General features: G+C 41.1%; 4 protein-coding genes and 1 long non-coding RNA gene across 11 annotated transcripts in view; 3 read left to right on the forward strand and 2 right to left on the reverse strand.

The window, feature by feature from the left end:
* LOC127008769 (ATP-dependent translocase ABCB1-like) overlaps positions 1–2,858 on the reverse strand; it is a 33,332-nt gene extending 30,474 nt beyond the window's left edge. Inside the window, exon 1 of the mRNA XM_050881149.1 lies at positions 2,842–2,858. The gene's annotated coding sequence lies outside the window, so the exon portion shown is untranslated. The remainder of the gene's footprint in view (positions 1–2,841) is intronic.
* LOC127008771 (baculoviral IAP repeat-containing protein 5-like) lies at positions 862–4,104 on the forward strand. The gene is made up of 4 exons (XM_050881152.1): positions 862–1,066; positions 1,393–1,502; positions 2,876–2,993; positions 3,907–4,104. Exons 1-4 carry the CDS (start codon positions 965–967, stop codon positions 3,985–3,987), a joined length of 411 nt encoding a protein of 136 aa, XP_050737109.1. The 5' UTR covers positions 862–964; the 3' UTR covers positions 3,988–4,104.
* A 6,316-nt stretch (positions 4,105–10,420) lies between these two features.
* Positions 10,421–16,054, forward strand: LOC127008772 (probable small nuclear ribonucleoprotein G). Of its 7 annotated transcripts, none has more exons than XR_007761315.1 (5): positions 10,421–10,558; positions 11,607–11,837; positions 12,089–12,165; positions 12,377–13,791; positions 14,116–14,130. XR_007761315.1 is itself a non-coding variant. In XM_050881153.1 (3 exons), exons 1-3 carry the CDS (start codon positions 13,760–13,762, stop codon positions 15,628–15,630), a joined length of 234 nt encoding a protein of 77 aa, XP_050737110.1. In that variant the 5' UTR covers positions 13,508–13,759; the 3' UTR covers positions 15,631–16,054. The 7 variants fall into 7 exon arrangements, 1 of the variants encoding a protein (XP_050737110.1); XR_007761310.1 differs by lacking the exon at positions 14,116–14,130 and adding an exon at positions 15,577–16,054 and having other exon boundaries at positions 10,422–10,558; positions 12,374–13,791; XR_007761311.1 differs by having other exon boundaries at positions 10,422–10,558; positions 12,374–13,791.
* A 1,013-nt stretch (positions 16,055–17,067) lies between these two features.
* Positions 17,068–21,875, forward strand: LOC127008770 (synaptosomal-associated protein 29-like). Its single transcript, XM_050881151.1, has 7 exons — positions 17,068–17,297; positions 17,938–18,059; positions 18,424–18,507; positions 18,888–18,989; positions 19,824–20,031; positions 20,233–20,337; positions 20,816–21,875. The coding sequence occupies exons 1-7, from the start codon at positions 17,210–17,212 to the stop codon at positions 20,980–20,982; spliced, it is 876 nt and encodes a 291-aa protein (XP_050737108.1). The 5' UTR covers positions 17,068–17,209; the 3' UTR covers positions 20,983–21,875.
* On the reverse strand, positions 21,357–22,143 carry LOC127008774 (uncharacterized). Its single transcript, XR_007761317.1, has 2 exons — positions 21,586–22,143; positions 21,357–21,444 (listed from the first exon to the last, which is right to left on the reverse strand). It is a non-coding gene; the product is annotated as an uncharacterized LOC127008774 (long non-coding RNA).
* Between the last annotated feature and the right edge of the window lie 4,520 nt (positions 22,144–26,663).

Here is a 26,663-nt window from a genome sequence, read left to right on the forward strand (position 1 = left end):
AACTATCACTGGGACCACGAAACAGTCTATGAAAAGCCTTGTAACTTCTACTACGAGAGGCATATTATTAAACGACTATTTCCCAAGGCCACAGAGAAGATTAACCAGATTTTCATGTGTGTTTTTCCCGTCCATGGCGCAGAGGTCCTGTATAACTATCACTAGAATCACGAAATAGTCCATGAAAAGCCCTGCAGCTTCTACTACGAGAGGCTTTTCAAACAGACGAACCGTGGGGCCGATACCTTTAAAAATATGGGTTTATAATATATCGAAACATATTGGGGCTTGAGAATTTATTTATTTTTTATTTTTTTTATAATCTCTCTCTCTCTCTCTCTCTCTCTCTCTCTCTCTCTCTCTCTCTCTCTCTCTCTCTCTCTCTCTCTCTCTCTCTCTCTTCTCCCTTGTTGTTTACCTGCAACAATAAACTATCAATCAATCTCTCTCTCTCTCTCTCTCTCTCTCTCTCTCTCTCTCTCTCATTGAAAGATTTTATTTAAGGCAAATTTTACGTGGTCAACTTATTACATCGTAGTAGTAGTAGTAGTAGTAGTAGTAGTAGTAGTAGTAGTAGTAGTAGTAGTAGTGGCAATAGTAGCAGCAGCAGCAGTAGTAGTAGAAGTAGTAGTAATAGTATTAGTAATAATCATCATACCATTATTTATTATCATTATTTTCATCGTATATCTAAGTCTGCCCTGAAATCGTTTTCTTTCACGCATCGTATTGCAAGCCACAACATTATCTACCACTACTAACTATCATTATCTTACTATTACTATTATTATCCATCATTATAACCATCGTATAACGTAAAAATCGTTCAAATAAACGTCTATCGAAAACGTTAACTGGCATCCCAAAAACGTAAACATTGACAGGCGGTCGGCATTCAAACACGTTTCCAGGCGCTCTTTAAAACGTTGATTTCTTAGTGAATTTCAACGTTTTTTCCCTCGTGATGGCTGGCAAGGGTAACAGTGAGATGCTTTTGATGGAGAACAGACTCAAGACCTTCAAAAAGTGGCCCTATGGAGAGGAGCTGAAGCTAAATAAGGCGGCGGTAAGGAAGGAAGGGAAGGGAAAGGATGGTTTTGATCGTTACGGGTGGAGAGAGAGAGAGAGAGAGAGAGAGAGAGAGAGAGAGAGAGAGAGAGAGAGAAAATATATATAGGTACCAAATTTTCCCTCCTCCTCCTCCTCTTCTTCCTCCTCCTCCTACTCCTCTTCCTCTGGCCTATTTTATGGTACCAAATGTTCCCTCCTTCCCCTCCTCCTCTTTCTTCTTTTCTTTCTCTTCCTCCGTAAATTAAGAAGAAAGAAAAAGAGAGCAACTACCAGCCACATTGTTATTTCTGGTAACTAATTTTGTTTCTCTCTTTGTTCCAGATGGCTGCCGCAGGATTCTACTTCATAGGCAGCAAGAAATTTCCTGACTCAGTAAAGTGCTTTGTGTGTCAGAAGGAACTGGACGGCTGGGAGGAGGAGGATGACCCTTGGTAAACACACACACACACACACACACACACACACACACACACACACACAGAGTAGGGTATAGAGTTGTGTCTTGCTTGTGAACTGGCCAATGCTGTATACTGAATGGGGGACCAGAGGGGCTTCTTGTGTATACAGTAATACCTCGGTTTATGAGCATAATTCGTTCTGGAAATTTGCTCGCTAACCAAAACACTCGTACGCCAAAACTAAGGGCCGCTTTCACAGTCGTTTTGTTTATTTTGATCATTACCAATGGCGCCGACCGACACTATAGTTTTCCACGTGAAACTGGCCTTTGGGGTAGTGGCGGCTGCAGAGGAAGCGAGAGGTGTTGAAAGTTTGTGGTAAGGTGCGGGGCTAGGCTAACCCCGCAGCCGCCACTACCCCATCGGCCAGTTTTAAGTGGAAATCCTAAAGCGGCAATCGTCGCCATTGGTAACGATCATAACAAACAAAACGACTGTGAAATCGGCCCTAAGTGAAGAGCTGAAAATACAAGGATCACACACTAGAGCACAAACGTAAGTGGGCACGAGTGCGTCGGTCCTACCTCTGCTAGTGTTCAACGCAGACCGAGACCCCATTCCCAATTGCTTTCCGCTCTGAGAACTCCTGCGGCGAACAAAAGGAACCCACGATCGTGTCTGCAACTTGTACAAACACAATGCTAGTACACAAAGTCACCGCTCGTAAACCAAGGAATTTTTAGTGATTTCTTTTTCTTGTAAATCAAAACATGTGTAAAGTACGGCACTCGTAAACCCAGGTATTACTGTACATATATGACAAGGCTTTCATAGGATTTGTGGGGGGGGGCATTTCCAGGGGTATTTTAATGGCCTGGGTGGCAGTTTGACCCTTCTTCTGTGCCACGGATGTGAAATAACTCATGAAAACCAGATAAATCTCCTTTTTGGCCTTTGGAAATAGTTGATGCGAGAGGAAGAAGTGTTTCATCATCATCATTTCGTTTGTCAGTTTTGACTCTTCCTGAGCGGTTGGACACTTTATGGCTCTCCTCCCTCCATTCTACTGTCTTCTGCCTGATGTCCATCCAATCCCATCAATGCCAAGTCTTCCTGTATACACCTCCACGTTATCCTAGGTCTACCAACTGCTCTCCTTCCTTCTACCTCTAATCTCTCCAAAACTCCCAGCACTGTATCCTCCCCTGCTCTCTTTACGTGTCCAAACCATCGGAATCTTTCCCTTCTGAGCACTGTTTACAGGTCCTCTACTCCATATGTTAGCTACATCTGCACAGTGTTTGAAGATACCAACCATAGCCCATCCAATGCAAAGAGAAAATAAGTGTACAGAGTCATTATCAGTACTCACCACCAGCAGCCTCATGATCACTGCTTTGTTACAGGGAGGAGCACAAGAGCCACGCGCCGTACTGCCAGTTTATAATCTTGAACAAGGACGAGAGTGCCATCACCGTCCAGGAAATGCACGAACTGGAGATGCACAGAGCAGTGAACCTCGCGGTGAGACACACATCAGGGCACGGACGCTGGAGCAGGAGGGAGAAAGGGAGGGTTAAAGGGCTGGATATCATGGCATGTGTGGTGGGGGTGACTCTACTTGTGTTTGGCCTTGAATGTCGAAGAAGTTAGTCATAAAAAAAGGTATTAAAAGGCTAGTTATTCAGGCATGTGTGGTGGTGGTGACTGTACTTGTGTTTGGAGAATGTGCCTTCAATGTCCTTTACTTTTGGAATGGAAGAAGTTGGAAGCATAAGAAAGGTATTAAAAGGCTAGTTATTCAGGCATGTGAGGTGGTGGTGGTGACTGTACTTGTGTTTGGAGAATGTGCCATGAATGTCCTTTGCTTCTGGAATGGAAGAAGTTAGAGGCATAAAAAAAAAAAGTATTAAAAGGCTAGTTATTCAGGCATGTGAGGTGGTGGTGACTACTTTTATTTGGAGAATGTGCCATCAATGTCCTTTGCTTCTGGAATGGAAAAAGTTAGAGGCATAAAAAAAAAGGTATTAAAAGGCTAGTTATTCAGGCATGTGAGGTGGTGGTGACTGTACTTATGTTTGGAGAATGTGCTTTGAATATCCTTTGCTTTTGGATGGAGAAAGTAAGAAGCATAAAAAAGGTCTTGAGCGTGTGAGTGTGTATATCTAATAGCATATAAAAGTAGGTATATTTAATTTATTGATGTATTTACTATTTTAATTATCTTTCTTATGCAGTCCATATTGCTCTTGCTTCTCCCTCTTCAATTATAAGGAAAAGCAAAGCATAAAGTGTGGTTTTCAGGCATATATATAAGTTGTATTCATTAAGGAACTGGTATGAATGAGTCTTTGAATACCACATCAGACTTTTTACAGTACATAATCAATGGGATCCACAATTTTGTTTTAAAGTGAATGTGTTTTTTCCCTTTCAGAAAAAAATGATCAACAACAAGATTGAGGAGTTCAAGAAGCAGGCCGGCAAGACAAGGAGTGTTATAGAGAACATGATGTAGCTGCTTCCCTCTCCGTGGATCATCCGTACCCTACCCAGAGCATTTTTATAAGCACAGAAATCGTACGTCTCATTAGCATAGCATGTTTATAAGAAAGAATAAAAGTCTATCACAGAATCTAGCTTTTTAACCCCTTAACTGCGGATTTCCTACCAGAAGACATCACCAAGCTACAGGAATGGAACAAAAAGTGGCTGCTACAATTCAATGAAGAAAAATGTAAAGTCCTGCACCTTGGGAGGGGATATCCAGCACACCAATACCACATGGGAAACACTCCACTATCCACCACAGAGGCAGAGAAAAACATGGGACTATTATGTTACCAGGCTACCAGTGAGGGCCAAATTCATGCCAATCGCAGCGGACGGGTTAACTGGCTAGGCTCCATGGGATAGACATTAAAAAGCTGAAGGTATGGTTGGGAGCACACGATACAGCTGTCAGACCGGGCAAAGTTAGTTTAGTGAAGGGCTGGAGCTCACGCCATTGGGCTAAGGTTGGCAGTCTCGGACACTTCCCAATTTCATGTCAACTATTTCCAAAGGCCAAAAAGGAGATAATTAGGTTCCCATGAGTGTTCTTATAGGCTCATGGCACAGTAGGAGGGTCAAACTACCACCAGGGTCATAAAACTACCCATGGAAATGCCCGCAACTCCTAGGAAAGCCAAGTTAAATATGTGTGTGCTTGGGAAAAGTTTAAAAATATGACCCTTGTTCTAGTGTTACGGTTACAACTATTACTAAAGCTAAGCCCAGTCTCCAAGGGCTCACACAGAGTATATAAGGACGTGGTATTAGTGGGGACAGCACCCTGGGATATAATGGAAGAGACGAGATGAAGAAATAAAGAATAAAGTGAAGATTATGAAAAAAAAAGTTTTAAATGAAAAGAGGGATGATAATGATGATAAAAAAATGTTATATATGAAGGAGAAAAGTTAAGTACTAGATAAAGAATAAATAATGATGAAAATAATGATATAGTAAATGTTAGAGTGTAAGAGATAAGATAAAGAAAAAAAGGACAGAATCAACAAATGAAGATGGAAGAAATGCCGTAAATGTATAAATATAATGAAAGAAATAATATACAAAGAAAATATAGTAACAGTAATAATAATGGCTGTAATAAGTACTTTCTGTGATGTATAGTATATTCTTCTTTCAGCATTTCTCGGCAAGCTTCTCGGCATTTTCCTCAATTTTCGCTCATTGCTCCCTCGGATTTCTGCTTCGGTCAGTGGCTCATACCTGTAGTTCCTCCTCTTCCTCTCTGTCCGACTTCCTGCACTCTTTCTTGGCAAGTTTTTGGAGTTTTCCTTCTTCATTTTGGACAGTGTAATGGTTGACTGTATCTGTGGTTCCTTTTCCTTCCTGCACTTCTTCTCGGTAAGCTTTTGGATTTTTCTTTCTTCATCTTCGACAGTGCAATGTTCCTACCGACTTTAGCTTCGAAAGGCTTATTTTTGTGGTTCCTTTTCCTTCCATCCGGGGTGCCTCCTCCTGCGTCATGGATCTGCAGAAAGATTATAGAACATTAACGTCATTTTGACAGGACAGGAGATGATGGGTGCAATGTGTGATGTGCGTAAATATTATAAAACATCACTTACGTACTCCCGAGAACACTCAGCGCCTATCCCGTGAACTATGGACAAGGAAGGGAACAAAGTGAACAAAGTACCTCCCCTTAAGGCCTTTACAAGCTTCTCTCCCATAACACCTTCCTTCCTTACACCCCCTCCTGTCCTTCCCATCCTTCATGTGCCCAGGCCGTCCATGTTCTCGGGGTGGGTCCTGTGGGTCTCTTTCATAGATGCATTTTGTATTTGTGAATATAAGTTTCCATCAGTCAATCATACAGCAGTTGTCTGGTTTTAGATTTCCTCCTTCTTTATCTATACTTTCTGCTTCCCTTCCGTTCCTCTCTCTCTCTCTCTCTCTCTCTCTCTCTCTCTCTCTCTCTCTCTCTCTCTCTCTCTCTCTCTCTCTCTCTCTCTCTCTCTCTCTGCTCTCTTCTTTGTGAATCTCCTTCCTTCCTCTCTCTCTCTCTCTCTCTCTCTCTCTCTCTCTCTCTCTCTCTCTCTCTCTCTCTCTCTCTCTCTCTCTCTCTCTCTCTCTCTCTCTCTCTTCTTTCCTGCCCTCTCCCTTCCTTCACCTCCTCTTCCTCCTTTCTTTCTCTCTTCTTTCCTTCCCTCTCCCTTTACTTCCTCTCTCTCTCTCTCTCTCTCTCTCTCTCTCTCTCTCTCTCTCTCTCTCTCTCTCTCTCTTCCTCCGCTTTTCTTTCAAACTCAGATCACTCGCTTAAAGAAGAGAGAGAGAGAGGATGCCAGCAGGCCCCTCATCATATGCCCTACAAACTTCCCCTTCTACAGTCTTCCATGCCTTATATCACCTTCTGCTGCCTTAGAGACCGTGTGGCCCTGCTTGTCATGGCCTACAAGGAGCCCTTAGCGATGGACAAGGCTTCAAAGGCTCGATAAAGGCCTGGGTTGACGTGTGGCAGAGTTGAGTTTGACGTGACCCACCACCTGACAGCTGACCCGCCCTGATGATGATGATGATGGTCACACGTTTCCGCCCCTTTAACTATTTCCAAAGGTCAAAAAGGAGGTCAATCGGGTTCTCATGAGTGGTTTTTAGGTTCACGGTACAGAGGATGGGCCAAACTACCACCAGGGTCATAAAGCTACCCTTGGAAATGCCCAATACTCCTCTCTCTCTCTCTCTCTCTCTCTCTCTCTCTCTCTCTCTCTCTCTCTCTCTCTCTCTCTCTCTCTCTCTCTTCCCTTTCATTTCATTAACACACACACACACACACACACACGCGACAAATTTATTTTCTTTGTTCAACCTTTTCACACTTTTGGAAGATATATATAGGAAGGTAGAAAACTCTCTCTCTCTCTCTCTCTCTCTCTCTCTCTCTCTCTCTCTCTCTCTCTCTCTCTCAGAGAGATAGCGAGAGAGAGAGAGAGATACGGTTATAACTACTGCACTCTTGCCTAATTAACTCTCTCTCTCTCTCTCTCTCTCTCTCTCTCTCTCTCTCTCTCTCTCTCTCTCTCTCCAATTATATGTATTAAGACTTAGCCACCATCACCATCACCACCCATAACGGACTTTCTATTGTTTTTCCCTTTTCTCTAACAGCTGTTCCTCCTCCTCCTCCTCCTCCTTCCCTATATTCCTTTCCTCCCTAATTGCATTCCTTTTCTTTTATTTATCACTTTTACATATTTGTATACATATCTTTGATGGGGGAGAGAGAGGTCGGGTGGTAAGGGAGGGATTCAAAGCATTCTATCAGTCATATGTTCTCTAATCTTCTTCTTCATTAATGTTACGGGAAGCAAGCAGAGCGCGGGGAACACTATAGTGTACCTGTCTCTAACTTTTGGATGCAGCAAGGGGATGCAGTGGTCGTTCAGTGTAAGTCTATAGTGCACGCTCCTTCGATGAATGGAGCTTGTGAGGGTTCGATCTATTATTATTATTATTATTATTATTTCCATTTTCATTTTTAGTATATATCGTATTATTACTTTTGTTCATTTGTCTCATTCATTTACTTCCATATTCTACATCTTCCACTGATGTATATTTTCAACTCTAGGGCTGCTTGCTTGTCATCATACAATAAACCGTTAATTATTATCATTATTATTATTACACACACACACACGCCGCTCCGGTGGCTCAATCGGCTAGAGCGCTGCGCTGCCAGGCTTTTAACGGCCAAACAGGCGGAGGTTCGAGCCCCGCTCAGGCTGGATTCTTTCGGTTGACTTGGAGTGGTTACTGTCCCCCTTGAGCACGGGGGATGGGGTGTGTGGTGTGTGAGGTCCTGGCAGTACCCAGAGATTGACGATAATGAGCCCTTGCTCTCGTCGGGAGGGTACCTGTTGGCGAAAGCGAGTCCAACTCGTGATCAGGCCGTGGTGAATTACACACAGAGGAAGGGTACGTACTTTCACACTTACTTCCTTGAGGCTACATAGAGTTTGCAGTGTGTGTGTGTGTGTGTGTGTCTTTGGCTCACAATATAATGCAAATCCTATGTTCTCGCTTTCACAATTTCCACGAGAGTGACAACCACAGACAGCGTAGGGGCGAGCTAAGGTACATCGAGAGACGGCAATTATAGGCAGTCATCTGTGTTTTACTGCGGCGGGCGACATATGCTGGCTACTGCCATGGTTTCTGGGTTAGCTGAATACATTAATTACTACTCTCTCTCTCTCTCTCTCTCTCTCTCTCTCTCTCTCTCTCTCTCTCTCTCTCTCTCTCTCTCTCTCTCTCTCTCTCTCCTTATTAACACCTCTAAGCCTGCAGTAAACTTTCTCTCTCGTTTATGAGGTTAATTCAACACACGTGCGTGGAAAGAAAGTCTGCAATGTCATGCTTTCCAGGACAGTATATATGCATGGTCGGCATTCTCACACGCTTCCGCCTCACATCAAATATTTCCAGAGGCCGAAAAGGAGGTCAGTCGGGTTCTCATGAGGGTTTTCTCAGGTTCATGGTACAGAAGAAGAGTCAAGCTTCCACCAGGGTCATAAAACTGCTCCTGGAAGTGCCCACAACTCCTACGAAAGCCTTGTTAAAATGTGTATTCTCACACGCTCTCGCCCCTGACATCACCTATTTCGAGAGGACGAAAAGGAGATCAATCGGGTGCCCAGGAGTGTTTTCTTAGGTTCATGGTACAGAAGAAGAGTCAAGCTTCCACCAGGGTCATAAAACTGCCCCTGGAAATACCCACAACTCCTACGAAAGCCTGATTAACTGTCCGTATTCTCAGACGCTCACGCCCCTTACATCAACATTTCCAAAGGCCGAAATAAAGATCAATCGGGTGCCCATGAGTGTTTTCTTAGGTTCATTGTACAGAAGAAGAGTCAAGCTTCCACCAGGGTCATAAAACTGCCACTGGAAGTACCCACAACTCATACGAAAGCCTTGTCAAATGTGTGTATGCTTGGGCGTCGAAATGTTTAACTATGACGCTGACATTTTGAAGCACCTATAAGCAACATTTTTATTGACTTTCTACCCACAAATGAAAACAAGTGGTTCGTGGTCAGAAACTTTTGCCTCTGTGTGGTTACGGTGGAGTACTGGGAGAGAGAGAGAGAGAGAGAGAGAGAGAGAGAGAGAGAGAGAGAGAGAGAGAGAGAGAGAGAGAGAGAGAGAGAGATTCTTTACTCTTGCCTAATTAACTCTCTCTCTCTCTCTCTCTCTCTCTCTCTCTCTCTCTCTCTCTCTCTCTCTCTCTCTCTCTCTTTCTCCGTCTTACCCTGAGAGAGAGAGAGAGAGAGAGAGAGAGAGAGAGAGAGAGAGAGAGAGAGAGAGAGAGAGAGAGAGAGAGAGAGAGAGAAGGCAGGGTGAGAGGGTGTCATGGCTGTCACTCACCACTCATTAACATCATCAGCACCATTTCCTCTTCTTCCGCAATCCACAACATCATCACCAATTAAGATTTCAACACCACAATCACCACCACCACCACCACCACCACTACTACTACTACCATTACTACTAGACAGATCGTATCACTGGGCGGGTACGTGTATAGTGTTCTAGGGTGTAGGCAGGAACAGCCCTTCACGTAATTACTCCTTAAATGACACTCCCCATAAGCAGATCTAAGTGTGAGAATGTGTGGAATGAGAGAGAATGTGAGAGAGAGAATGAGAATGAGAGAATAAGAATGAGAATGAGAGAGAATGAGAGTGAGAGAATGAGAATGAGAATGAGAGAAAATAAGAATGCGAATGAGAGAGAATGAGAATGAGAGATAATAAGAGTGAGAGAATGAGAATGATAGAAAATGAGAATGATAGAAAATGAGAATGGGAAAGAAAGAATGAGAATTGAGTCTTAGCTCCATTACGACTGTTTCCTAAGGCCGCAGACAAGATTAACCGGGTTTTCATGGATGATTTTTCCGTTCAAGATGCGGAAGCTGTGTAAAACTATCACCAGCATCACAAAACGTATCGGGTTTCCATTCCATCCTCAAGTTAAAGTATTTAGCATTAGTTAGACCACATCTCGACTATGTGCTTCAGTTCTGGTCCCCTTACTAGAGAATGGATATCAAGGTGCTGTAATAATAATAATAATAATAATAATAATAATAATAATAATAATAATAATAATAATAATAATAATAATAATAATAACAATAATGATAATAATAATAATAATAAGGTAATTGAATCTATCGAAATCCTTCCCGTAGAGTTTTCGTCCTTTGCAAAATTCAGCATAATTAATTACCTATAGTGCAGTGGTAGTAGTAGTAGTAGTTAGTAGTAGTAGTAGTAGTATGAGTAGTAGTAGTAGTAGTAACAGCAGCAATAGAGATAGTGGTGGTGGTGGTGGTGATCGAGGAGTGGTGGTCGTGGTGGTAGTGGTGATGGTGGTCAAGGAGTAGTGGTGGTAGGTGTGGTGGTAGTGGTGGTGGTGGTGACAACAGGACATTCCCAGCAGGCCTCGGGGTATATAAGCGAGCGTCAACTGTCTTGCATACATTCGTGGACTAGCCGTCAGCGAGAAAGGTAGGTCAGCTTACAGTGTCTCTCTCTCTCTCTCTCTCTCTCTCTCTCTCTCTCTCTCTCAATAAGGAAGTAGTCAATTGCTCTGATGAAGTGATCTTACACCTCAAACACACACACACACACACACACACACACACACACACACGAGACATAAAGAAATATAGCTTCCCACAAAGAAATATGGAGGTTTGGAACAGACTAAGTGAAGAAATAGTATCGGCGAAGAGTGTGCAGAGCTTCAAGGAAAAGTTGGATAATTATAGATACGGAGACGGGACCACACGAGCGTAAGCCCAGGCCCTGTAAAATTACAACTAGGTAAACACACACACACACACACACACACACACACACACACACACACAGAAACGTAAATCTTAACCTCACAGGCGCATTGACATTCCCTTCTTGAAGCCATAGGAAGGAGGAAAGTGTGGATAAAAAGTGTATGAATAGAATTGGAAGAAATATTAAGTCATTAATATTCTGGATAAGGAAAAGCACTGATGAGATAAATGGCCTTGGATTCTACGAAGGTATAGCTTTATCAACCTACAATCGAGTCTCTTGCGTAGGCGTCTGAGAAGGCCTTGGATGCTATAAAAGGAGGCTGTCCCTTCACTAACCTAATTCTCTGATAGACATTCTGAATAAGGGAAAGTACTGATGAGGTAATGGCCTTGGATTCTACGTAGCTATATATGTACATCGGTATCGGGTGAAAAGTAAGCATCGGTATCGGTATCGGTATCGGCCAACATCGTGGTATCGGCACGTCTCTAGTTTTCATTTCTGTGTTCGTCTTCACCAAAAAACGTGGATATTCTATTTTGTCTTTCCTCCTCGTTGGCCAAGAAGTGTTTGTTGACCAAGGGAAAAAAGATTAGGTCTAGATTTACTTCACCTCGACTGCTTTAAAGACAAAAACAAAAAAGGTAAAAAATAACATGAATAAGCTATAGCTATACAATCGAATCTCTTGCGTAGGCGTCCGAGAAAGCCTTGGATGCTATAGAAGGAGACTGAGCCTTCACTAACCTAAATCTAGACTCTTGCTATTCAGAATGTCACTGCTTGCCGCGAGACACGTGTTGGTGGCGTTGGCGGTGGCCGTGCTGGTGGTGGCCCTAGCAGGCGAGGGGACCGAGGCACGCCCGCAGCCCCAGCAGACCCTTACTGATACCCTGGGCGCCCCCTTCGCCACCGTGGCTGATGCTTCCCAAGGCGCCCTGGACTCAACCACCAACTTCTTTACCAACGCTGGAAGTACCATTACGAGGTGGGTGGAAATTGAAGTTTTATCGAGTATGTTTATGGAGAGATTATTGATTGATAGATTTTTGATTGATTGGTAGATTATTGACTGTTTGAAAGATTCTTAATTTTTAGAACATTATTTTTTCATGACAAATTTGTGTGTATGGACATTACGATTATATATATTGTTACGGCCTCCATTGTTGACTACTACTACTACTACTACTACTATTACTACTACTACTACTACTATTTTTTTTTTATCATTTTCAGGCTCACGACGAATGTTGTCAACAGTGGAAGAGACATGGTCAATAACTTTCTGAAGACCATTAGAGAAAGCGGATAAGGTACGTCTCTCTCTCTCTCTCTCTCTCTCTCTCTCTCTCTCTCTCTCTCTCTCTCTCTCAATATATATATATAGATAATTAAGATATATGTATGTATGTATATAATTTAATTTTCTTATCAACACAGCAATATGAGTTTTCTTTATTTTTTTCCTCCTCTCTCTCCTCTTTCCTTTTCTCTACTCTCTATGCATTTATTTATTTCCAGAAGGACGTAGAGAGACCTGATGCATTTACTGACCATGAGAATACAATGAGATATCTGCAAGAGACCAGCCAGTTTATACTTCTTTGGCGTTACCTAAAAATAAAGCCCCAATATACCCACTCCGGCATCCACCAATAAGATTCAGCCTTTCCCAGCATCCACCAATGAGATCCAACCTATCTCATCATCCACCAATAAGATTCAATCCTTATACCAGCATCCACCAATAAGATTCAGCCTTTCCCAGCATCCACCAACGAGATCCAACCTTTCCCAGCATCCACCAATGAGATCCCTTTCCCAGCATCCACCATTGAGATTCAGCCTTTCCCAGCATCCACCATTGAGATTCAACCCTTGATCCCTGCATCCACCAACAAGATTAAGCCTTTCCCAGCATCCACCAATAAGATTCAGCCTTTCCCAGCATCCACCAACAAGATTCAACCTTTCCCAGCATCCACCAATAAGATTCAGCCTTTCCCAGCATCCACCAATAAAATTCAGCCTTTCCCAGCATCCACCAACAAGATTCAGCCTTTCCCATCATCCACCAATTAATAAGACTCCAACCTTTTCCAGCATTCACCAATGAGATTCAACCATTCCCAGCATCCACCAATAAGATTCAGCCTTTCCCAGCATCCACCAATGAGAGATTCAACCCTTCCCAGCATCAACCAATAAGACTCCAGCCTTTCCCAGCATCCACCAATAAGATTTAGCCTTTCCCAGCATCCACCAATGAGAGTCAGCCTTTTTCCAGCATCCACCATTAATTCAACCCTTCCCAGCATCCACCAATAAGACTCCAACCTTTCCCAGCATCCACCAATAAGATTCCACCCTTCCCAGCATCCACCTTAATAAGATTCAGCCTTTCCCACCTTGTTCATTAATGTCAATAGAGTATAATACACGGGCAGTTCCTTATATAAACCTGTATATACTAACAGTTATACCTCAAGACAAGTGTTACTATATGTGTAAATTATATAAAATGTTCTAATGAAATATCTTAGCTAAATATCTGGTTTGATTTTTACTCCTCCTGTGATAGAGAGAGAGAGAGAGAGAGAGAGAGAGAGAGAGAGAGAGAGAGAGAGAGAGAGAGAGAGAATAAATTAAAAAAAAATCACTTGGACATTCGATCATACCGCAGCGCTAATGTCCCCCAAAAAATAATTATATAAACAGAAAATCAAATCAGCTACATTTAATCAGAGAAATAAATGGATAAATGAAGATAAATATTGAAAAACAACAAAGCCGTCCTGGGAATCAAGACTTTCCCTTCCTTCCCTCACTCCCCAAGCCTCAAGCCCCGCCAAATTCTGACAGGAATCCTTATTTTTTTTACGTTTTCTGCACGCCACACCTTTCACCATGAGTAAGGCACATCCCCCGGAGCTCAAAAAGTAGGTCCCGTTTTTCTGCGCACCCAAAACACTAAGGTAGCCAATTCACGCAATAATTCCCAAAAAACGTTGACGGCCGTGTTTGTTTACATCCTGAACCTCGCAAACGTTTCAGGGCGAGGCGAAACATTTTTTAGCTTTTTCATGCCCGTCCAGCTGTCTAGTGACCTCGGAAGATGGTGGTTATACTCTCTAGTGAATGTATTACTGGAAAAAATAAGATGACAAATATGGAGGGAAAGGCTGACTAATGCATGGGAAATTCGAGCTTTTTTTTCAGGGCAAGACCACTAATTTTTTTTTAGCTTTTTCATGCCTGTCCAGCTGTCCAGTGACCCGCGAGGATGGTGGTTATACTCTCTAGTGAAAGTATTACTGGGAACAACAGGAGATAAAAAGCTAAATATGGAAGGAAAGGCTGACTAATGCGTGAGAAATTGAGCGGAATTTTTTTCAAGGCAAGACAAATAATTTTTTTCAGCTTTTTCATGCCCATCCAGCTGTATAGTGACCCATGAGGATGGTGGCTATAGTCTCTAGTGGAGGTATTACATGGAACAATAGGAAATAAAGCTAAATAGGGAGGGAAAAGCTGACTAATGCATGGGAAATCAATAACAGAAATCACCTAAACTTATCACAAGACAAAGACATGTAGTAGCAAAATTCACACATGCAAAACCTGCCATTGTACACTCAGACCAAAAACAAGCACACCAATAACTCATCAGAAACTATAGCTTAACTGGAGCCTTATAATTAATTCTTGAGTCTGAATATTAAGGATACTGACCTTAGTGATGGGATGCTGTGGGCATGTTGATCTTGGTGTCTTCAGATACATGGACAAACGGGTCATGGTGAAACTGAACGGAGGTCGCGTGGTGGAGGGGACACTGCGAGGCTTCGACCCGTTCATGAACATGGTGGTGGACGAGGGGGTGGAGGTGCGGAAGGGGCCCGAGCGTGTGCGGATTGGCGTTTGTGTGGGTATCGGTGTCTTGAGAATATTTGTGTGTGTGTAACTATGTGTGTACATAATTTGCCCTGTTTGTCCTGGTCTCTTTCTTGCTTGTTCTCTTCATCCTGGGTAAAAAAAGAAAGAAAATGTAGTTAGAGTTTGATCATCTGTGTTTTTGTTCATCCTGGGTAAAAAAAAGAAAGAAAATCCAGGTAGAGTTTGGTCATCTCTGTTTATATTCATCCTGGGTAAAAAAGAAAGAAAATGTAGTTAGAGTTTGCTCATCTGTGTTTTTAAAGTGAAGGAAAGTAAGGTGATTTTGCATGTATATAATGTAGTTCATAATGGAGGTTTACAATGAAAGATGTATTACTCTTTCATCAATGTTTTATGCCTTCTTTCCTTCCTCTGTATTTCCTCCTTGCTATGGCTTAACCCGGCAGCAGCGACGGAACAAATTTGTGGCTTTACCATGTACCAGCGACAGGCCAAATTTTTGCCATGATATAAACCCCCAAAATAGATAATGCATAAACTGATCACAAATGCGTTGATATATATTATGAAATGGTTTGTGTGAGTGATTGTTTTTCTAATTTTTCTCGCTTAGAGAAACATGATCCCCGCAGCTACCCGGTTAAACTCTTTCATGAGGGCAGTTTCAAGACACCTCTCCCTTCAAAATTGACCTCAGGCAGTGTATATATAATGTCTGAACTCCTCCCTCTCTACCTGTTTCATCTCCTATTGCTAATAATAATAATAGCCAGACATCAATATAGTTCCCATGGGCACGTGTTTAATCCCCTTTGCTTCCCTTGCAGGTGATCCGAGGCAGCAGTATCATCATGCTTGAGGCGCTGGACCGCATATCCTAATGGCTCAATGTAGTACAATCCAACACTCAGCTTTTCTTTTCTTTATTCATTTTTTCATGCAGATTTTTGAGGGGAGCGAGAGGTCGGGTGGTAAGGGAAGGATTTTTGAGGCATTCTATCTCATTTTTTCATTAATGTCTTGCAAACTCACAGTCATATAGCCCCCAATAACATGTTTGCTGTCTGAACTAGCTATTGTAGTGATTTGATAATAAATAATAATAATAATAATAATAATAATAATAATAATAATATGAATGATTCCTGTATTATTAAACTTTTCAATGCCCAGACACTCATATTTAACAAAGCTTTCGCAGGAGTTGTGGTAGGCATTTCCAGGGGCACTTTTATGGCCCTGGTGGTAGCCTGACTCTTCTTCTGTACCATGAACATGAATAAAGAACCAGTGTGAAGGAGACAAGACTATGAATTGACCTATCTTGTGTATCAGTGTTATAATTATTCCTGTGTGTCAAGTCCAACCTTTCTCTGTGTTAATTAGACAGTTATTATGATCCACCAATAATGGGTATATTCAGATAAGATGTAGTATATAGTAAGCAAACCCTTCTGTGTGGATTAGTTAAATATGAATTGCCAATAATGGGTAGAGTAAAATGAGATCTCATATAGTAAGTTATAGTAAGGCATTGTACACTCAACACTTCCCAGATAACTCTTAGCTTGTTTTCTGAATGCAGGTCGATTAATTTTGTGGTTAGGAAGGTTTGTGGTGACTAATTATTTTCTACAAGATCTAATTAAGGCCCAGTACTGAACATGACATATAAATCAATACTACTCTAAGTGCTGTATAACATTCAGTGGGTTCAAGCTGTATACTTATCAATGCTGACCAGGAGTAAATGTTGTAAAGCCTTAGTGTGTGTGTGTGTGTGTGTGTGTGTGTGTGTGTTTGACCCTTCACACTAGAACACAGTGTATTGCATGCCATTTTTCACATTTAAATAGTAAGGTGACAGACACAGATGCATAATGAGAGAGAGAATTTATTTTATTTTATTTTCTATGTATGTATTTATCTATCTATGTAAATCTATGTAAAGATCCCTCTGGAGAGAGAGAGAGAGAGAGAGAGAGAGAGAGAGAGAGAGAGAGAGAGAGAGAGAGAGATTTACATAGAAAATCAGACCACACAGACCCCATGGTCCAGACTTGGTGGTCTGTCCTTAAACCTAAGTGATTTTACATTAATCAGAAGACTCCAAAACGTTGCATTTCTACTCTAGTTGATATTAAGTTGAAGGAGAAAGAGAGAGAGAGAGAGAGAGAGAGAGAGAGAGAGAGAGAGAGAGAGAGAAATTACATAATGTAACAACGCCCCCCTCTCTCTCTCTCTCTCTCTCAAACACACACACACACGTAGTAGTTCTGTACGTATCATAATTACTTCTCCCGGAAATGCTGTGCCGCTGATCTGGCAACAGTGTGAGTCAGCCGTCTTGTGAATCAGCTGACCGTGGTAAACAATCGCCCTCACCCACGCACACATACACACGTTTTTGAGGCCCAGTATTACGACGAGGGTATTATTATCACCTTAAGGAGGACCATCATGGCTTCAGGAGGTTACTATGGCAGCAGCAAGGGTGGCATTGGTATGCTCAACAACCACATGGATGACGACGCGAGGATGACAGCGGGTGAGTTACGTGAGGCGGGGACAAAGGAGGCCTTGGCGTGGCTGTAGGCATGGCAGGACGTCACATGCCTCTCCTAAATGCGTAGAATGACTCCCCGGGTCTGAAAATCCCTCTTGTGAAGTTAATAATTTTTTTTTTTTTTATCCCAGAATGCAGTGCAGTAGCAAAGGACAAGGTGGTACAGCAAGCTATTTCATATATCACGGTGAAAGGGTTAATTAAGGCGGGTGAGGGGAAGTGAAGCCCCCCCCCATTAGGTAGGTTAGGTTAATTTTATTTGGGATGCAGTGTTGGCCAGCGGAAATATGCAGCGCAGGACGGAATGGGGCGGCAGCAGAGGTGGGACCACCTTTCAGAGGGAATTGAGGATTCGCTTGGCCATTGAGCCGTCTCCTTAAAAATAAAAAAATAAAAAAATTGCGAGTGTTTCTCTTTCTATAAATTACTTCTTTGTAACATTTATGGGCAGGCAGACACTTATTTAGCAGCGTTGGGTTGCTGGCCATAAGTAGGTTAAGTTAGAAAGGCGGCTTTGGTTAGTTCAGGTGGATAAAAAAAAAATTATGATTAAATGATTTCAACCCGCAGTTGCTTGCTGGTGCAAGGATGAGCTCAGTACTGATAACTTGGTGCATTACAGAGTTCCTCAACACCTCGAGCAGCACATTCCTTGCCTCGGACAGGCTCCAGCCTGGCCCAGAGAAGCAGGCGGCCGATGAGGTGGAGGTGCGGCGCCAGGAAATACTCCGACAAATGAGGGAGGTGAGTACTGGGGTGATACCCAGGGCCAGGGATGTGGGAATAGTACTTATCCAGCTATTACTACTGCTACTGTTACTGCCACCACCCTTGCTATTACTTTTTTAAGGTCTTCTTTGTCATGTGTTAATAAAAAATGATAAAATATTCTTTATTCTGAAGTTATTTTTTATCCTCAGCTCAGTTTTCCAGATTTTTTTCTCTCCTAGCACGAGTCTCATTTAGAAGCACACTTATATGTTTCTAGCAAGTCACAACGGCAATCTGAGAATTTAAAATAACCGCTTGGAATTACTATCTATGGAAACACATGTATCCTGCAAATAAGATAACCTAACCACTTAATTCATTCGTTTCCTTCCCACAGGTTGAAAATCGTACACTGCAGTCAACCAAAAACAGCAAAATAATGTTGAACGAGAGCGAAAAAGTTGGTCTGGAGACGGCAGAGGTGAGTAGAGTGGCTCAGGTGTTGTGCAGACTTGGAATAATGGGACAGACTCACACTGGATAAACTATAGTCTGTTTATTCTTAGGAGCAGAACTGACATTGCCTATTGCCCAAAGCTAACATTACCCACAAGTATAGTATAGTGTAATGTAATACACTTGGGTTCACAGTGTTTAATGCAGATAGAATGTTAGCCTGAGTACAATAGTGGCTGGGTGCTCCTAATGTCTCCTTATTTTCACACTACCTACTTCAAACAGTGTGTCCATTGTAATAACCTTTGCATAAAGAGTCTATGCAGCATGGCAAATCAGTGTATAATGCTCTGTAAGCTGTATAGGGCATGGATCAACTGTTTCACACATGTTGGCCATCTTCAGGAGTTGGTGAAGCAGCGCGAACAGCTCTCCAACACTGAACGCAAGCTGGACAACATCATGGGTGACCTCAAGGACACGCAGAAGAATATCAACAGCATCAAGGTAGGAGCGACAACGTGACCGAGCCCACGAGAAGTCAAGCGTTGCATGTGCCCCTAACTTTTCATTTTACTACCATTTTATGTACTCTTTTTTTGCTGTCTCTTAAATTCAACTATTCAAGCCTCTATCATGGGTCCTAAGCAGATATCTGAGGCTCATTACAAACCATTCATAACCATTAGGACTTGTAAACAGATCTGACTGACACACGACTGTAAGAATAGAATGTATATATCGTTTTTTACACTCTTTTTGCTTTCTTTTCAACCTAAGTGTGTGAGCCTCTATTGTGGGTCCTAAGCTCATTATAAACAGTGTCATTGTAAGCCCCAAGAAACTACTATACTGTCCATGTTTGTCAGGTTTTCTACTAAAGACTCAATACTAAAGAAATGTCCTGAAGGGTATCCTCAAATTTCTCAGCATCTATATGAACACCTAACACTTTATAATACATTTTCGTGGTCTCAAGTACTTGGTTTGGGAGGTTAAGACTTATACACAAATCTGTTTCACACATTGCTGCAAGAAAGGGGTTCATCTATAACCCAGAAACAGCCTGTACTGAAACAATGGAACTATAGTCCAACAAAATTGTCGAGTCCGTTTGGGCGTAGGCTCCCGTGGGTCCATTTCTCCCCTCTGCTCTGCCACAGTCCCAACACCTATTTTTTCCTATCATATGTTACCTTTACCTTACATATGAGAGGAAGAGATAGGTGTTGGGACTGTGTAGCAGAGTAGAGGGGAGAAATGGACCAACGGACTCGGCAATTTGGTTGGACTTTAGGAAACATACGCTACACAACAATATCTCTTTTCCATGGCTTCCAGAGTGTGTTCAGCAGCCTTAAGACATGGTGGAGCACGCCAAAGCAGGACCCACAAAAGGACGCCACTAAAGGGTCCTCCAGCAAGCCCACAAGTCCCACTGAGCCGAGTGTTAGTGGAGACAAAGTCCTGCAAAACCCTAATCTTGGTTCTGCTTATGAGAAGAGTCAAACGTCCATTGCTGTCACCCAGAAGACCTCGAAACACCCTGGTATGTACTGTGTGTATGTGTGTTTGTGTTAGTGAGTGAGTGAATGAGACAGAGGTCAAGTTCAAGGGGTAGAGATTTACATGAATACTATCTTTCTAGAGGGTTAAATTCATCCCGTAATATAACGTACCATAATATCTTAACTTTGACATGAGTATACGTATGGTCCATGTAATTTATGGCACTCTTGTTACATGACAGCACTGCAGCTTAGAGGGTTTGAAGAGGAGGAAGATGACAACTTGCCCAACCAGGACTTCCGAGAGACTTCCAGGAGGGTGAATGAACAGCTCGACGCAGACCTCGGTAAGACCCGGCCAGAGTGTCATTGGAAGAGTGGTCTATAGCATGTATCTGTGTCTGTATGTATTTTTTTTTTTATTGTGGTAAGGTATGGCTACAGTACCATTGGAAGAGTGGTTTATATCTGTCTCTGTGTGTGTGTGTGTGTGTGTGTGTGTGTGTGTATTTGTTTTATTTTACTGTGATGTCCTTTCCTCTATAATAATAATAATAATAATAATAATGATGATAATTCTACTTCTGATTATGATGTTCCTCCTTTTTCCTTTTCTTGTGATTCTTAATTTTTACTTCTACTCTTTTTATTTTGCTCCTTCATCTCTCCTCCTCCTCCTCCTCCTCCCTTTTCTTCTTAATTTTTCCTCTTATTCTTTTCCTCCTCCTCCTCCTCCTCCTCCTCCTCCTTTTCCCAAGCTCTTTCCCATTGCCCTTTTCAATAATAATAATAATATTAATAATAATAATCGTAAAAATTCTCCAGACGACCTGTCCAGCGGGTTGTCGCGCCTCAAGGGTCTGGCGCAGGGACTGGGCGAGGAGATCACCGACCAGAACACCCTCCTCGACCGCATCTCGGAGAAGGCCGAACGCGCCGACACCACCATAGGCTCGCAGAACACCCAGATGAAGAAACTCTTGAAGCGGTGAAACTGACCTCAACTATGGCAAGCTATGTGGGTATGTTCGGGGGTGCGGTCACTGTCAGGTACTACTACTATTGCTGCTATTACTACTACTAGGGTGTCTAATATCGTAAGTGAAGTAAAGTAGAGTAAAAGTGATCCTAAGTAACGTGTGTGGTAAGTTATCCATCACGGCCGTGCTTTGAAGAACACTAATCTACGTACAGGAAGTATCGTGCCATGCCTTCACTACCCCTGTATGGCAATTTGTAATCATCGACCATTTATATTAATAAGTATATCGGGAAAAAAGAAGGGGGGAAAAATGAGGTGTAATAATGAAACAGTATTGAAATAAAGTAATTACCATGCTTTTTTTTGTGCTACTGTCATGTTCTCTCTCCTATCAGTACGCATAGCAGGAAGAGGACTGAAAAGAGAAAAGAAAAACTGACGTGTAATAATGAAATAGTGTTGAAATAGATAGCTACTGTCATGTATTGCTAGGCTATCTTTGCCCATATGCACTCACCGACCATTCCTATCGGCACGCATATCAGGGAAAACATGAAAAAAATTATGAAAAACTGACGTGTAATAATGAAATAGCGTTGAAACAAATAGCTACCAACTGCCATGTATTGCTAGGCTGTCTTTGCCCATATGCACTCATCGACCATTCCTATAGGTACGCATAGCAGGGAAAACATGAAAAAAATTATGAAAAACTGACGTGTAATAATGAAATAGCGTTGAAACAAATAGCTACCAACTGCCATGTATTGCTAGGCTATCTTTGCCCATATGCACTCATCGACCATTCCTATAGGTATGCATAGCAGCGAAAACATGAAAAAATTATGAAAAACTGATGTGTAATAATGAAATAGCGTTGAAATAAATAGCTTCTGTCATGTATTGCTAGGCTATCTTTGCCCATATGCACTCATCAACTATTCCTATAGGTACGGATATCAGGAAGATGAAAAAATTATGTGTAATAATTAACCCTAAGATGGCGGTGGAACTATATAGATGGTCCAAAATTCAGTGTCAGTTTTGTATGGCAGAAATATAACAACACTTCCAGATTGCGGTAGAAAATATATATAGATGATAGTTAAAACACCTCATATAAGAACATAAGAACGCAGGAGTCTGCAAGAGGCCGGTAGGCCTGTACGAGGCAACTATATTTATATATATATATATATATATATATATATATATATATATATATATATATATATATATATATATATATATATATATATATATATATATATATATATATATATATATATATATATATATATATATATATATATATATATATATATATATATATATATATATATATATATATAGATCATTCATTTTGGGGGAGCTATTCTTCAAATACTGCTGCTGTCTAAGGGTTAAATTGCCTTGAAATAAAGTGATTACCATGCTTTCATTTTGTGCCTCACATTAACTTCTTCCAAAGGCCAAAAAGGGTATCAATTGGATTCTAATAAGGGTTTTTATTAAGGTTCACAGTACAGAAGAAGGGTCAGACTACCACCACCAGGGTCATAGAACTACCCCTGGAAATGCCCACCACTCCTACGAAAGCCTTGTCAAATATGTGTTCTCAGATGCTTTCTCCCCTCAAATCAACTATTTCCAAAGGCCAAAAAGGAGATCATTCAAATTCTAATAAGGGTTTTTAAGGGTCACAGTACAGAAGAAGGGTCAGACTACCACCAGGGTCATAGAACTAGGTACCCCCGGAAATACCCAAGACTCCTATGAAAGCCTTGCTAAATGTGAGCTTGGGCACGGAAATGTTTAAGAATGTGACCCATCGCTCATCTAAGCAAAATAAGGATGTTAAATGAGAAAAAGAAGAGAGCTATATTAGTACAAGTTTGCCAAGGTACCCTGACCATGACATTATTAGAGGTTCATAATGACCCACCGGATGAAAGACATAGTAGTAAAGAAATCAATATATATTTTAATAGGAAAGCCTGTTTGAGTAAAGGAATTTCATCATACATATACTACACATCATACATTAACAGGGTAGTCTTATTAAAATGACACTATAGAGAGGAAAGATAAATATAATAATGCTGAAGTTGATATATTTTAATAGGAGAAGTCTGTTTGAAGTGAAGGAATTTCATCATAGGTACATATACTATACATCATACATTAACAGGGCAGTCTTATAATGACACTATATAGATGAGAGATGAATAAAATAATAATGAAGTCAATATATTTTAATAGGAAAGTCTATTTGCATGCAAGGAAATTCATCATAGTTATGTATTTTGCATGATATTTTCTACTTAATATATAATGCCATTTGGTTGGTGGTATAGAGATTAGTGGATGTCCCTCAGACTTGTTCTGTGTTGAAGTCTATATAGTTTGTGTGTCTTTATTTCCTTTACCAGGTGTTCTGTTCACCATGCCACAAGTTAGTTATATATATGCACATCCTATAAAATTAAATAGTACCTATATATATAATTACACACACACATACACACGCTTATGGAACCAGAAGTAAATGTTTGTCCATGAATAAAGTATATTTAATGTTATAATTTGTGTCATTCCATAAACTGAATCCTGTACTGAAAGATATATAGCAACTGTTTGGGGTTTCATTATGTTGCATTAGATAAAAATTTATGGTATCTTCAAACACATGATGGCCGGCACCTTATGGCATTAATCAACAAAGAATGACCTCACTTTGTTGTATAAAAAGTTTCATTAGTAAGGAAGTATATATGAATTTGAGTCAAGACCCATAGTGTTTGTTTTGGTTTTGTTAGGGTACCTACGGAAGCATAGCCTAGATGGGTTTTCTGAGTCAGGACCGATAGCAGTAGTAATAGCAGTGCCAACACCGGTAGTAGTGGTAGTATGTCATGTGGTGCTTCATGTGACACAGTGGTGACAGGGGTGAGCCTGGAGCCAAGTAAAGCAGGGCATTGCCAGCAAGTAAAGCACTGGCTGCAGACTTAACAGATACCTAATGCTGAAGAGCTAACATACTACCTCATTACGGCCTAAAAATACAGCCCAGAATAACGACTTCACATTATCCCTGAGAGAGAGAATAATAAAAAAAAATAAATAAATAAAAAAAATAGATTGATAATCAGATAGATATATATACCCAGAGAGGGAGAGAGAATATAAAAAAGATTTAGATAGATTGATAAACAGATAGATAGATATACCCAGAGAGAGAGAGAGAATATAAAAAAAAGATTTAGATAGATTGATAAACAGATAGATAGATATACCCAGAGAGAGAGAGAGAGAATATAAAAAAAAGATTTAGATAGATTGATAAACAGATATATATATACCAAGAGAGAGAGAGAGAGAATAAAAAACAGAGCGAGAGAGAGATACATAGATATATATATATATATATATATATATATATATATATATATATATATATATATATATATATATATATATATATATATAAATATATATATATATATATATATATATATATATATATATATATATATATATATATATATATATATATATATTTATATACCCAGAGAGAGAGAGAGAATATAAAAAAAAGATTTAGATAGATTGATAAACAGATAGATAGATATACCCAGAGAGAGAGAGAGAGAGAGAGAGAGAGAGAGAGAGAGAGAGAGAGAGAGAGAGAGAGAGAGAGAGAGAGAGAGAGAGAGAGAGAGCAGAAAAAAAAGGATTTAGAGATAGATAAATAAACAGATAGATAGCCAGAGAGAGAGAGAGCAGAATAGAAAAGGATTTAGATAGATTCATAGATAAAAAGATAGATAGCCAGAGAGAGAGAGAGAGAGCAGAATAAAAAGGATTTAAATAGATTGATAGATAAACAGATAGATAGCCAGGGAGAGAGAGAGAGAGAGAGAGAGAGAGAGAGAGAGAGAGAGAGAGAGAGAGAGAGGTAGCGTGCATGTGTGTGTATATAATGCGAGACTGGGGCAGATGAAGATGAGAATCCGTGTTCCTGTTTAACAAGACATGGCCAGCGTGGAGGCTTGCACGAACAGGTCACGTGATACCTCGAACTCAAGCCACGCTCAGCAACCATAGCAACTCTCTCTCTCTCTCTCTCTCGTATCCCAATATCCTACAGTATCCTTTTTATTTTTATCATTTTATTCTTTCTTTTTTTCTTTCCCTCTCTATCTCTGTATATATCTATATGCATCTGTATCTCTTTCTTTATCCATCCATCTATCTATCTATCTATCTATCTTTTTGTCAATGTCTATCTCTATCTTTTGGTCTATCTATCTATCTATCTGTCTAATGCATATACGTACCTTCTTCCTTGCTTCCCTTACTAACATTTCGTGGTTCCTCCTTCCCTTCCTATCTATTTAAGTCACCTATTCTTCCTATCTATCCTCAATTACCTGCTCCTCTATCTATCTATCTATCTATCTATCTTTCTAATGCATATACCTTCCTCCTTGCTTCCCTTACTAACATTTCGTGGTTCTTCCTTCCCTTTCTACCGATTAAAGTCACCTCCTACTCTTCCTATACCTATTAGCTTTTCTCTCTCTCTCTCTCTCTCTCTCTCTCTCTCTCTCTCTCTCTAATGCATATACCTTCTTCCTTGCTTCCCTTACTAACATTTCGTGGTTCCTCCTTATCTTCCTACCTATTTAAATCACCCGGCCCCTCTTACTCTCCTTTCTACCTATCCTCAATTACCTGATGAACTTCCTACCTTGAGCATATATCCAAGTCACATGCAAGCACCCGTGACTGGCCTGTTCCCTCCCTCTCTCTCCTTCACAATGCTTACTATACTACTACGTCATTCTCTTCCTTCTTTCCTTGTCTCAATTATTTTCTCTTTTTTTCTGTCTGGTATCCCTTTCCTTTCCTTCACTTTATACTTCCTTTCCTTTACTATTCCTTTGGTTCATTTCGTCTCGATCCCTTCTCCTCTATTCAATTCCTCTCTTACAGTAGACGCATCACCTCGATCCTCTCTTGACCTTCCCCAGTCGATTTCAAAACGTTCGGGTGCCTGGTTACTACTGCTCCTCCCTATCCCCTCCCTACTGTTGCTATATCCCTTGCCTCCTTCCCCAATGCAACCTTCCTGGATCCTTGCTCATCTGCTTCCTCGTCCTTCCTTTCCCAGCGCAAGCTTCTAACCCTTCCTCCTCCTCCTCATCATTTCGTTTAAGGTCCGATTTCACTCTTCCTGAGCGGTTGGACGCTTTATGGCTCTCCTCCATTCTTCTCTGTCTTCTGCCCGATGATCATCCAATCCCATCAATGCCAAGTCTTCCTGTATACACATTCTCCACGTTTTCCTAGGTCTACCAACTGGTCTCCTTCCTTTTACCTCTAATCTCTCCACAACTCCCAGCACTGTATCCTCCCCTGCTCTCTTTAAGTGTCTAAACCATATCAGTCTTTCCCTTCTGAGCACTGCTTCCAGGTCCTCTACTCCACTTTCTAACCCTTCCTACCTTTCCTATTCCTCTCTATCCCTTGCTACCCCATAATTCCTTCCCCATTGCAAGTTTCTACCCTTCCTACTCCTTTCCTATCCCTTTTTAACCTATCCTTCTTCCTCTCCTAAGTTCCTTTCCCTTCCTACCTTCCCTATCATGTCAATACCCTTTCCTATCCCTCCCTATCCATTCCTGG

The sequence above is a fragment of the Eriocheir sinensis genome, chromosome 38 (genome assembly GCF_024679095.1).
Source record: "Eriocheir sinensis breed Jianghai 21 chromosome 38, ASM2467909v1, whole genome shotgun sequence".
Taxonomy (NCBI): Eukaryota; Metazoa; Arthropoda; class Malacostraca; order Decapoda; family Varunidae; genus Eriocheir; species Eriocheir sinensis.

Bases quoted from the DNA above. Each gene is read 5' to 3' on its own strand.
- LOC127008772 (XM_050881153.1), top strand. From the start codon at position 13,760: ATGAGTAAGGCACATCCCCCGGAGCTCAAAAA. The intron at 13,792-14,629 runs GTAGGTCCCGTT...TGGTGTCTTCAG, and splicing joins CATCCCCCGGAGCTCAAAAA to ATACATGGACAAACGGGTCA. The intron at 14,778-15,576 runs GTGGGTATCGGT...CTTCCCTTGCAG, and splicing joins GTGTGCGGATTGGCGTTTGT to GTGATCCGAGGCAGCAGTAT.
- LOC127008771 (XM_050881152.1), top strand. From the start codon at position 965: ATGGCTGGCAAGGGTAACAGTGAGATGCTTTTGATGGAGAACAGACTC. The intron at 1,067-1,392 runs GTAAGGAAGGAA...TCTTTGTTCCAG, and splicing joins TGAAGCTAAATAAGGCGGCG to ATGGCTGCCGCAGGATTCTA. The intron at 2,994-3,906 runs GTGAGACACACA...TTTCCCTTTCAG, and splicing joins ACAGAGCAGTGAACCTCGCG to AAAAAAATGATCAACAACAA.
- LOC127008770 (XM_050881151.1), top strand. From the start codon at position 17,210: ATGGCTTCAGGAGGTTACTATGGCAGCAGCAAGGGTGGCATTGGTATG. The intron at 18,060-18,423 runs GTGAGTACTGGG...TCCTTCCCACAG, and splicing joins TACTCCGACAAATGAGGGAG to GTTGAAAATCGTACACTGCA. The intron at 18,508-18,887 runs GTGAGTAGAGTG...GGCCATCTTCAG, and splicing joins TTGGTCTGGAGACGGCAGAG to GAGTTGGTGAAGCAGCGCGA.